The 11,249-nt window shown below is 35.3% G+C and overlaps 1 protein-coding gene across 5 annotated transcripts; it reads right to left on the bottom strand.

Annotated features, from left to right (window-relative positions):
* Positions 1 to 1,441: 1,441 nt before the first annotated feature.
* On the bottom strand, positions 1,442 to 10,457 carry LOC108325904 (serine/threonine-protein kinase CTR1). Of its 5 annotated transcripts, XM_052875303.1 has the most exons (17): positions 9,667 to 10,456; positions 8,136 to 8,437; positions 7,905 to 8,049; positions 7,657 to 7,760; positions 7,243 to 7,451; positions 5,711 to 6,100; positions 5,257 to 5,297; positions 4,463 to 4,531; positions 4,272 to 4,372; positions 4,070 to 4,154; positions 3,862 to 3,960; positions 3,072 to 3,140; positions 2,856 to 2,987; positions 2,632 to 2,732; positions 2,272 to 2,366; positions 1,983 to 2,185; positions 1,442 to 1,668 (listed from the first exon to the last, which is right to left on the bottom strand). In XM_052875303.1, exons 1-15 carry the CDS (start codon positions 10,225 to 10,227, stop codon positions 2,312 to 2,314), a joined length of 2,463 nt encoding a protein of 820 aa, XP_052731263.1. In that variant the 5' UTR covers positions 10,228 to 10,456; the 3' UTR covers positions 1,442 to 1,668; positions 1,983 to 2,185; positions 2,272 to 2,311. The 5 variants fall into 5 exon arrangements, with proteins under 5 accessions (XP_052731263.1, XP_017414522.1, XP_017414524.1 ...); XM_017559033.2 differs by lacking the exon at positions 2,632 to 2,732 and having other exon boundaries at positions 1,983 to 2,197; positions 9,667 to 10,455; XM_017559035.2 differs by lacking the exon at positions 2,632 to 2,732 and having other exon boundaries at positions 9,667 to 10,454.
* Positions 10,458 to 11,249: the final 792 nt, after the last annotated feature.

Here is an 11,249-nt window from a genome sequence, read left to right on the forward strand (position 1 = left end):
AAAATACAATTTGTTTGCTTAAATTGATAATTAAAAGCCAATGAACTATGTTGAAAATCGTTTGGTTTTTATGCCTATGTAATTGGAGTCTGATATGAAAAACCAGCAGCAAAAATATTTGTCTTCGCCAGTTTGTAGATAAAATTCGTGATTGGTATTTGATATTTGTAAATATTTATTATTTGTAGGTATTTGTAGATAAAATCTGTGATAAGTAATTGATACTTGTAAATATCTATTATTTATAGATTAAAGAGTGAATATTTTAATACTTATTTATAAATATTATATTATTCATATCGGTATATATTTATTATATGCAAAAAATTAAAAATTAAAAATTAATTTATATTTTGCGAAGTTAAACTTGATTAAAATTAAAATTATTTTATATTTTATTAAGTTAAATTTAATTAAAATTAAATTTTAATTTATATTTAATTTAAGTTATATTATATTTTATATATTATTTTATAGTTTCATTCAAATTTTATTTTAAAATTTATAAAAATATCTTTTAAATATTTGTAAGTATTTATATATTTTAAAATACTTACAGATATTTTTTAAATAGATTACGGTAAGAGAAACAAATAGATAACGGATGAATTTTTTTTTACAGGTAGTAAAGAACATTATCCATTCCTGATTCGTTATCATCAAGTTGCTAGCTTCTCAATGGTACTATTATTCTTTTACAATCTTTAAACTTCTCCATGAATACTAACTTTTATATATATATATATATATATATATATATATATATATATATATATATATATATATATATATATATATATATATATATATATATATATATATATATATATATATATATATATATATATATATATATATATATATATATATATATATATATATATATATATATATATATATATATATATATATATATATATATATAGAACATAATGTAATATCGATTACTTCTATCCTCACTTGCCCTTACATAACCTACCTCAATCTTAATGAATTTTGAATATTATATCTGTTAATTATTCAATCACTACTTGAGAAAACGACAATTTTAGTAAAATTATATTATAAAAACACATTTATTATTATTCACAATTTATGTGTAAATCTTAAACTGTAGATAATTTAATAAAGCTCTAGTGGTACATTAAGACGTATTTTGTTCTAGGCTTAAATTTAGAGCAAAACGACTTTCTCAAAAACGGATTTTGTCTTCAAAATTCTAGAATGAGTAGCAATTATAACCAAAGAAAAATGTGGCGTGGGTACAATTGAGTCGTGTGGGACTCGGTATGATAACCGGTGCCATTCCAGCACGAGGGGCAGAAAGACATTAATACCAAGAAAAATAATACCTTGAAGGGGGGACCATTTGGTTTGAAAGGACTCCTACCACGGAATTGATTCAAGCACAGAGTCTATTCATTGGTTCAGGAAGAAAAAATGTAGAACACCGCTGGGAAAGCTGCTTATCATTTAACTGAATGTAATTACAATGGGAACTTTTTTTTACATACAAAACTATGGAAGGAGAAAAATAAAATATTTCTCAGTAAAATTACAAGATCACCTAATCAAACAATTTTGTCGGAACAATAAAGATGGAGTATCCTTGCTCTGGGTCGGAAATCAGTATTCTTAAACCTGAATTAAAGAAATATACAATTGACTCTGCAACCAAAAGACACGAACAAGCATTAGTTTGACCACGAGGTAAGTCACACGATCAAGAAGGATACAATAAATAAAGATAAACTCTAACTATATTTTTTGATCTGAGTTGTAGCTAGGGTTGGCATGATTAATTCTCTTACCAGAAAGTTGTGTACGTCCAAACTCCAATTATAATAACGAGAAAATCAATATTTCCACTAGAAAATCGATGGTCATTCCCCTTACCCAAAGCCCTAGCTAACATTGAGAAATACTAGGTCCCATCTAGATTTAGTGTTGGCAAGAAGACCTTTATGGAATTCGGGACGTACCTAGGACAACTAAAAATAGTGTAATCTTGTTAGACATCAAGATCGATAAAATCCTGTCATATGTGCATGAAAAGCAACTTGGTGTTCCAACCATTCAGCTGAGTAATGACATGTTCGGACGACCAGGTTGAGGTGTAGGGGGTTTCAGCAATGGCCTTAAAGAATCCATAATACTCGCAAAAGAAGGTCGTTTCCAAGGCTCGCTGTAGTAAACACTGTATATCAATAAAACATTTTCGATGGAATATTTAATTGAAATGTATAAAGGCAAAAATGCATCTGAACTCACTTGGCCCAGCAAGCCTCGATTAGGGCAGCTACTTGGGGATTCACATCACGTGGGATCTCAAGCCTTTTTCCCTTAAAACCAACAGCTGCCACAACCTACAGGCCAATATGAATTCGTCAACGCTGAAGCAAAATAAATGAATATGTAGTAGAAACATAATAGTTTGTGAACCCTTCGCCCAGACCACTCCTTAAACCTGGAGTGTCCTTTTACACTGGTACCTGTGTATGCAAATGCAACCAAAGCAAGTATGATATAATAAATGAATGACCACCATGAAATGGAATAATACTCAAGTAAAAAAAAAGGAAAAACAAAAACTCCATCCTTTCAGCCACAACATTAACATTAACAGTATACCCATCATTGCTGAGTTGTCCAATACATGCTCCAACCGGTATATATTTCTTGCCATAATTTTTAGATTTGTATTCCCCGCTACATGCTACTCCAATTTCATACTACATGTTAATACGGTCATTCATTTCACAGCACAAGTCTCATAAATGCTCTGAAACAATATAATTACAGCAGAAGTAGCATAAACATGCAGATATTTCATGCATAACAGTTATAAAACAAACCTGTGCTGGATTTAAATTAACCCATGGCTGTTGCAATGTTGCAAGCTCCCATAAGATTACACCAAAGCTGTAAATATCTGACTTCTCATTTGATGGCTCATCGCGAAGAACCTCTGGAGCCATCCACTCAGGCTATGGGAGGAAAAGGAGAAAAATTAAATGTACCTCTCGAACATAAGTACAAAACAAAAATATCAGAAGCCAATGAGAACTTACAGTCCCAGCAGCAGACTTGGATGAGAGAAATGTATTGGCTTTCAGACGGGAAAGCCCAAAATCACAAACCTACAAAGTAGGCAATATCATTTAGAGGGGGGAAACCTCAATATATGTCCAAGAAAGCAGATCAATCCCTCCCACTCGCCAGCCCATAAAGCTCCCCAAGACAAATTGTTACCAACACACCGCACATGTTATCATATTAAATGGCTTTTCAACAACTTCACAAATTTGCACCAAAACAAGCACAACTAATTAGCAGAAGGCTGAAGCTTCTATCAAAATAGAGCAGGTTTAGAAATAAACTCAATGTTCCACCAGTTCAAAAGTATCCAGGTGAAACCAAAATACTAAATTTTTACTAGAATGTACCAAAAGAAAAGTATTAATTACTTTTTCAAGAAAAAATCAAATCAACAGCTTATTCGTCTAGCTCCATCTCTCAAGAAAATATAAAAAAGCAGTCAGTCATGCTATGTGGAACAAGTGTCATTTTCCTACTGGGATTACATACAAATTAAGGGACAGGTGGGAGAAGGTTGCTTTGTCCCCAGAAGAAACCTGAGATAGCCAGCCCACCTACCAACTGAGCAAATATAACATCTTACTACATTCAAGCTATGCTAGAACAAAAATGATGTAAACATAGGTGACTAATTATAGCGTTCTATCAACACAAGGCTATCTGCAAGAGAAGTGGAATTCTACTGCCATGGGTGACAAAATGATTTATATGAAACTCTTAGACTATTCGTATTTGGTATACTAGAGAAAACTTCACTCCTACCTTCACTGTATATTTCTTGTCAACGAGAAGGTTTGGAGATTTCAGATCTCTATGAACAATGGGGGGGTTTCGTTTATGAAGATAATTCATCCCCTTTGCCTGCAAATGACAAAATAACATGGTTAATCAAAGAATACAAAGATTATGACATTTTGATTTAAAAAAACAATAAAAACCAGAAACAATAGTTTATTTTCTAAATGCATACCACATCATAAGCCATACTAAGCCTACGCCTCTCATCCAACACCTCTTTGGCACCAGATCTATGCAACAGCCTATATAAGCTACCCCTGCACTTCCGTCAAAAACTCTTAGAATCTCAAGGTCCAAATATCCTATAATCCTATAGCCTTGAAAAACTTCACTCTTTCAAGGAAAAGAATGAAGAACAGGGAAAGGAGTACAACCTTGATAAATATTCCGTGACAATTGATAAGTTAGGGGGCTGAGTGACTGCTCCCATAAACAAAACAATGTTTGGATGCCGCAAACGTTTCATTATTGTAACCTACAAGAAAAGGGAAAACAAAGCTCAAATGAGCAGCAAGAAAATATCTAATAGCACATATATGAAGCACGGTTAGGACGTAAAGCGCACCTCCCTCAGGAACTCCTGGAAGCGCTCAGCATGAAAATCCTGTTCCATCAAAATTTTCACAGCAACATCCTGCAATTGATTGTTTTGAAGGATGTAAGAACAGAAAAACTAAAAGATAAAAAGGGTTGAAAGGAAGAGGGAAGCATAAGAAAATTGTTTGTGAAACACTATTTCTGTTTCAAGCTTCAATGAAGCAATCCTGGAAAATGCACATCCTTGAGTATATAACCCCCATGACCCCAACGCATATGCATTCCAAATGATGACACAGATATAGCTAAAAAAACTTGAAACAAAAGAACATAAGCCCAAAATATCAAACACTCTGGCAACATTATTTAAGGCTCCATTTGTTTGCTGAAAATAAAATGTTTGATGGAAATAGTTCCATGAGCAACAGACACCTAATCCTCTTGGCAGATGACATTTTTTCAAATAAACTCCAGGTCTTTTGATGCGCAACTCAATTAGAAAATAGAAATTGTATATTGTTACTGATGGCTGGGCTTGTCCTAGATGTACATTGAGCGGAGCCTACAAGGATTAGCTTTAATAATACTATGTAAGGAGTAGCATTGGGCTGGACTTCTGTTTGTAATAGTTTTACTATACCTGTCTTTGGCATAGATTATTAAGAAAAAATAGAAGAAAACTAGTTAAGGGCCAGTGTATCAATTACTCTCTCTATTCACTTTTTCATTCATTCCCTGAAATTTTAACAGGAACAATTCAAACAACCACATGCTGGCCAATTTATACAGCATCAATTTGAAAGAGATAAAGAGGTGGCTTACCGAGCCATTCCACTCAGCTCGATGTACAGTTCCAAAAGAACCTGAAATACAACAGCCACTTTCGATTTAATAACTACCTACACTATTTACACAAATCACACCACTAGAAGAAGCAAGTTACTGATTCATTAAACACTGTGCTCCTCTAGTTAGGAGAAGACCTTGATTAACTTGGTTTGGGAGAAGAAATATTTGTGTTGGTGTGATATATGCGATTGGATGTCACATTTTGAATTTTTTTTATTTAGTGATCTAGCCAGGAAGCCCTATGAAAGCCCCCGATCAAAAGTGCATATGGATTGGAGACTGCACAACTGAGATGGCTTCCTTTTTTTGGTTTCCCTCTTTTCTATCATCATCACGTTATATTCTCTTTTTTCTCTCCAATAGTATGGCTACTTTAGTCCCCAAGACTTTTAAAAACAAAAATTGTGTTATAAAGGAGGAGATATACCTGACCCAATTTTCTCTCTTAAAACAAGATCACTCCATGGGATGTCCAAATCCTCCATGTCAAGTGTAAGCTCTCGGGTATGTTTGCTAGTAATTAGTTGACTTCCTTCAACAAACCTCTTGCCCTCAATCATGTCATCATTAGTATTTGTAAGTGCTAAGGGGGTTGGCATACCAACAGGACGCTTATGCTTTACTGGTGGTGGATACTTTCCCACGGTTGAGTCTACAATGTTCTGGGGAGCATTACCTGGTACATATGTTTCAGAAAACTGTTCACGTGTGCTGGGATGAGAATCTTGGGGATGGAGAGGAAGGTGGGAATTTCTATTGCTGTCTGTTGAAATTGGCCTCGGGTTATTCCTGTCTTTGTACTTCCCATCAAACTGCTCTGAAATAGAGAATCGAGAACTTCCATTGGCAACAACTCATACAAAAAAATATATATAGGGTATTCTAGACTGGCACCTAGTTCAAATTTAGAGGATAGCAAGCAAAACTACAACTAAGGTCCAGCATGCAGCATGAACATTCATTCAAAGAACATGCTTTCTGGCACTATTCCAGATGTTGACTTAATTGCAAATTTACCAAACATTCACTAAAATTTCATCCTGTAGACAGACTATATTATGTTAACCCCTGTTCATCACAATAAAACAAGAATTTTGTAATGATAGTCAACAGACTTGACCAATTAACGTGATCTGTTCCCCAATTCTACAATACAGAACCCAACTTAAAAAGAACATAATAGAGCACAAAAATCTAGGTGAAAAATCATGACGCTTTTTGTAGCAGACTCTTGCAATTTACAAGTTTAGTAAAATTATGTCAACTAATTATAGAGAACACATGAATGACAAAATTACAACATAAACCTTCCAAAATTACAGACACATAAACTGGTTAAAACAGCAAAAAGGGTACATTTGAATTCAAAAGAGAGCTTTAACACACTAATATATAGCTATTTAAGCAAATTAACAATGGAGTATGACAATAAATGGCAGATTTAACACCATAAGCTGATAGTTTAATAATTATCTGAAGCCAGGACCTGTGACAGGTAAAAAAAAATCTACTCCAGAGCAGAATGCTACTCCTCAGAAACAATATATTCTTCACCTACACTTAAAGCCAAAATAATTGCAAAAACTAACTCCTCACTCTCTCCTCCTAATGACCATCCCCCTACCGGGGATCTATGGCTCTATGACGTACGCAACTAACTCTTCATACTCAGATGACCAGGTATAGTAGCAGCCATCGTTTTTCATTAACATAAACCTTCCAAATTTTGGTCTTCTTGGGCACTCAACCCTATTGCAGAGTACCTAGCTTAAATCAAATGATTTCATCATTCATTAAAAAAATGGAAATTAAAACAAAAAAGATCAGGGGGAGAACTACATCTCAAATTATTAATAATTGCAATAATAGGCCATTATAAGGATATTTCAAGAAGTGAAAACAACAATAAAGCATTCACAGATACAGAATACATAAAATAAAAGGAAATATGAATCTAACCTGCTGAACTGTTGTCAAAGACGAGCTCAAGAGACAGACAGTCCGAGAAATACTGTTTGGCCAGTGACCTGAAATCAATGGTAGGTTCAGCTGGTTTAAGTCGTGGAAAGCGCAAGGGTGAAGAAAATGAGATGGAAGATGGACCATTGAGCAAGGAATCAGGCTCAGATAAGTGTCCTGGCTTTCCAATTAAATCAACGAGATATTCCCTGTATTGAAATTATGTCAGATGAGAGGTGTAAGGAATATTGCTTTTAAGAAACATATTTAAAATGTTAATTTATACAATGCACACATAACGTTAACCATTTAAATAATGTCCTTTTCCATGGTCATCATAACTCATGGAAACTAGTTTTCACACTGCAGCTCTACTCAAACAGAAAAATACGTGATTGGCAATAGAGCACATACCTGTCCAGCCCAAATCGTACAAGACAAGATGAGGCATCATCCCTTTTACAATATTTACAGCCCTTTGCAATTCGACATGGCAAATCGATCGCATCAGCTAGTACCTGAAAATATTGAGTATAAAGCAGGTCATTTAAAAAACAAATGAAATACAATTGCATGCACTAAAATAGATAAAATAAAAATAAATAAGAAAAAGTCATCATGCACAATCACAGCCTTAACTCCAAAGGAAAGTGGAGCCTTACTTTGAATAATATAGCACGATGCCTGCAGAGGCCGACAGATAGACTACCTATAGGAATAACAACAGATCCCAAACAATCTTTAAGATCATTACTGCAATCCCTCCAGATGGAAACAAGGTTATCTTCCCCAACAGAAGCTGATCCCCTTGTTACAGCAATAAAACACAGTTAGACTGACATGACCAGTAAAAAAGTTAAATACGTCAAGCCATGAATGTCAAGGAGGCTCACCCCATACGGTTGCAAACCAGCTTGGAGAGCTGATCTACAACATCTGATGTTGTTATGCTGCTACAAGAAATGTTATGAGCTCTATTTTGCAGATCTCTTAAGCTGGGGTCACTGCGTTGATCTACCAAAACTATTTCAAGTGAAGAAACAATGCAGGGATTCACAGACTTCAGCATATCAACTGAAGGAATTCGACCATTTTCATGCAGATCAGTGCATACAGTCCAGACAAAAGAATCCATCCCGTGAATTAAGTAAAAGCCATCTGGAATTTTGTCAGAATATGACAGGCAGCCATTCACCTGGTGCATGTTGATAATAAGACAAAATCAACAATTGAATGTCTACAAAATATCAACAAGTGCAACAAGTCTGTCAAAATGAAAAACTTCCAGTTCCCTTGCTCAACTTTCTAGGAAAAACTAGAGAATTTTTTTAAAGGAAAACAAAAGTAGAATAAAGAGTGGAGAGAAATTTTTCTTCTTAAACTTAATTCATATAACCTAAGAATCAGGTTTCAACTTCATCTCTGAGAAATTACAATAGTACTACTTAGTGTCAATTTTTCGAGAATGAACGATTACCCTCTGCTCCACCACAATGGAGCCGATATATAATTTAAAATTCTGAAGCTCCTTAAAACATTACATTTTTCAATATTGAATTTTTATGCAGTGCAACAACAAGAAAAATAACTCAAGAAGGAACAATATGATAGCCACACAATAAGAGGATACCCAGCCCAAAATTCACAGCAATTGTCAAACAGTTTCCCCCAAGGGGCAGATGCCAGAGAGGAAGGGTAGAAGAGAAAAACATAGAGGAGCCTGATACCCATTAGACTTCAACACTATAATTCAAAATCCAACTATGTCCTTTGAGACAAAGAAAACATAACTTCTTAAGAAGATTTTTGTTAGGAATTAAAAGGAATAAAAAGAATAGAAAATAGGAGAAACATCTTTGCTACAAGGGTTTCCCCTTAACAAAGAGCATAAGCTCATCTACAGCAGATACAAGATATATCCTCCTTTCCCCTTAATTACTCCTGCTCATATCTATCTAATTTCTTTTACTGACTATTTTATTCAAACTTTCAGTGAGTAACTTTTCCTTCCACTCCATTTAACTTCAAACAGTTATGTACTAATGCAATTCCCTTCCTTCCATTCAAACTACAATTTTACAACTCCTCCAGTCACTCATGGAAAAGGACCAGCAGTCTGAATGAACTTCTAAAGTTTGCAACCATCAACTACAATTTGATTGATACTCCAGCTGGCGCAGACTACAAAACCTACATAATAGAAACTCAACAATTTGCAGAAGAATCACATCAATAATAGAACCACTGCAGCTTCACCTCTTGCTACGTTACAATGCAGTTAATAAGGTTTATCAGGGTCAAAATAGACCCATGCCCACTCACACCTTTACACTATTCAATAGCACCTCACGCGAAATCCATCACCGGAATTCCCAACCACAATCTAATCCAAGTGAAAACAGAGAGGCACAAGGATCAACGTACCCAAAACCTATGCGAAACCGCGTCCGCCGATGACGAGAGCCGCAAGGCCCCATCGTCAGGCATCGGATCGAGGAAATTGGGATCATCCGCGCACGTGGCGTCCGACGAGAGACGCAGCGCGAGCGCGAGCTGCAGCTGGTAGCTTTCCTCCGTCTGCTGCGCCCAGCTCTTCCCGGAGGAGCCCGCGATCCTCGCCGGGGCCTCAGAAAACTTGCTCCTATCGTCGTGGAGGTAGCCAAAGGCGTCAGCGTCACTGGCCGCCGCCGTGGACAGCGTCGGAGCATAGAAGTCGCCGCCGCCGGATAGCGAACTCTCGCCGTAGCTGCTCCCGCTGGACTGCCTCTGCAGGCCGATCGAGGAGTACAGGTTTCCGATCCGGTTGGCCCCCTGCTGAGCCGCCCTGTGATCGGAGACGAGGTCCCAGTCGAAGACGCGGTCCGACTTGCCGGCGCGGCCTGTCTTTCCGTCGCCGGAGGAGGACGGTGCGGAGGCGCCGGAGAACTGGTCGTCAGGAATTTGGCTGAGGAGCGAGTAGTTGGATCTTCTAGCAGGCATTTCCATCGCAGTAGGTTCACAAAACCCTAAAACTCGCCATTAGTTTTTGCGCGGTTTTCTGTTCTGGTATTCTTCGCTCTCTCTCTCTCTCTCTCTCTCTCTCTCTCTCTTTCTCTCACTATAACTACAAGCAGGTGCGACCGTGAATCACTGAATGGTTGAATTAGTCCTCTCTCTCTCTCTCTTTTCGAATTCTACTGTCGGAGAGAAATCAACGAGGCCACCCTTTTCTTTAATCGGTGGCGCTGTCGTAATTACAATCCTTAAACTTCCTTTTTAGCTTAATCTTACAAATCATCATCACTTGTTTTTTAACTATTCATTCACAAAATTATTAATTAATAAATAGTTATTCAAATTTTGTCGGATAATCTTTTCCTAAACATATATATATATATATATATATATATATGAGTGTATTTGACAAATCATTTCAATATAACTTATAAATATTCATCAACAAAATTAATAATTAATACTGATATTAAAATTTTGTTTGGATAGATTTTTCTTAAGCATTTATAAATAATGTAGTTGATCAAATATTTCAGAAACTTATAAATTAATTTTACTAATTTATAAAGTAACTTTGATAAAACTTTCTTAGTAAGTGAACTTGTCAAAAGTTACAAATATGTTTTCTTTAAATTAATGTGTGTTTGGTCAAATATTATATTAATAGTACATATATTATTTACCCAAATAAAAATAACTTAAAAAAAGCATTTCGCATTTTATTCTTGATATCAATTCAAAGAAAAGAAAAAGAAAAACTACATATATGGCTTAAATATTATCGATGTTGATCTCTAATCACATTTAGAGTTCACTTTCATCTAATAAAATATAAAACTAAAATAAAACTACAAATTTAGTTAGAAAATAACACTAACGTTATCTGTGATATAGCAATATTTTATGTAAACTTTGTAAAAAAAAATGGGGGAAAGAAATGATCGTCAAAGATATAAATATTTTTCTTTTATCGATCTAGTTTCCTTATAAAAGTGTGGAACAACGACTAAATC

The sequence above is a fragment of the Vigna angularis genome, chromosome 3 (genome assembly GCF_016808095.1).
Source record: "Vigna angularis cultivar LongXiaoDou No.4 chromosome 3, ASM1680809v1, whole genome shotgun sequence".
Lineage (NCBI taxonomy): Eukaryota > Viridiplantae > Streptophyta > Magnoliopsida > Fabales > Fabaceae > Vigna > Vigna angularis.

Bases quoted from the DNA above. Each gene is read 5' to 3' on its own strand.
- LOC108325904 (XM_052875302.1), bottom strand. From the start codon at position 10,227: ATGGAAATGCCTGCTAGAAGATCCAACTACTCGCTCCTCAGCCAAATT. The intron at 8,438-9,666 runs GTACGTTGATCC...AACATGCACCAG, and splicing joins CGGTTTCGCATAGGTTTTGG to GTGAATGGCTGCCTGTCATA. The intron at 6,101-7,242 runs GTTAGATTCATA...TCTCTATTTCAG, and splicing joins CTTTGACAACAGTTCAGCAG to AGCAGTTTGATGGGAAGTAC.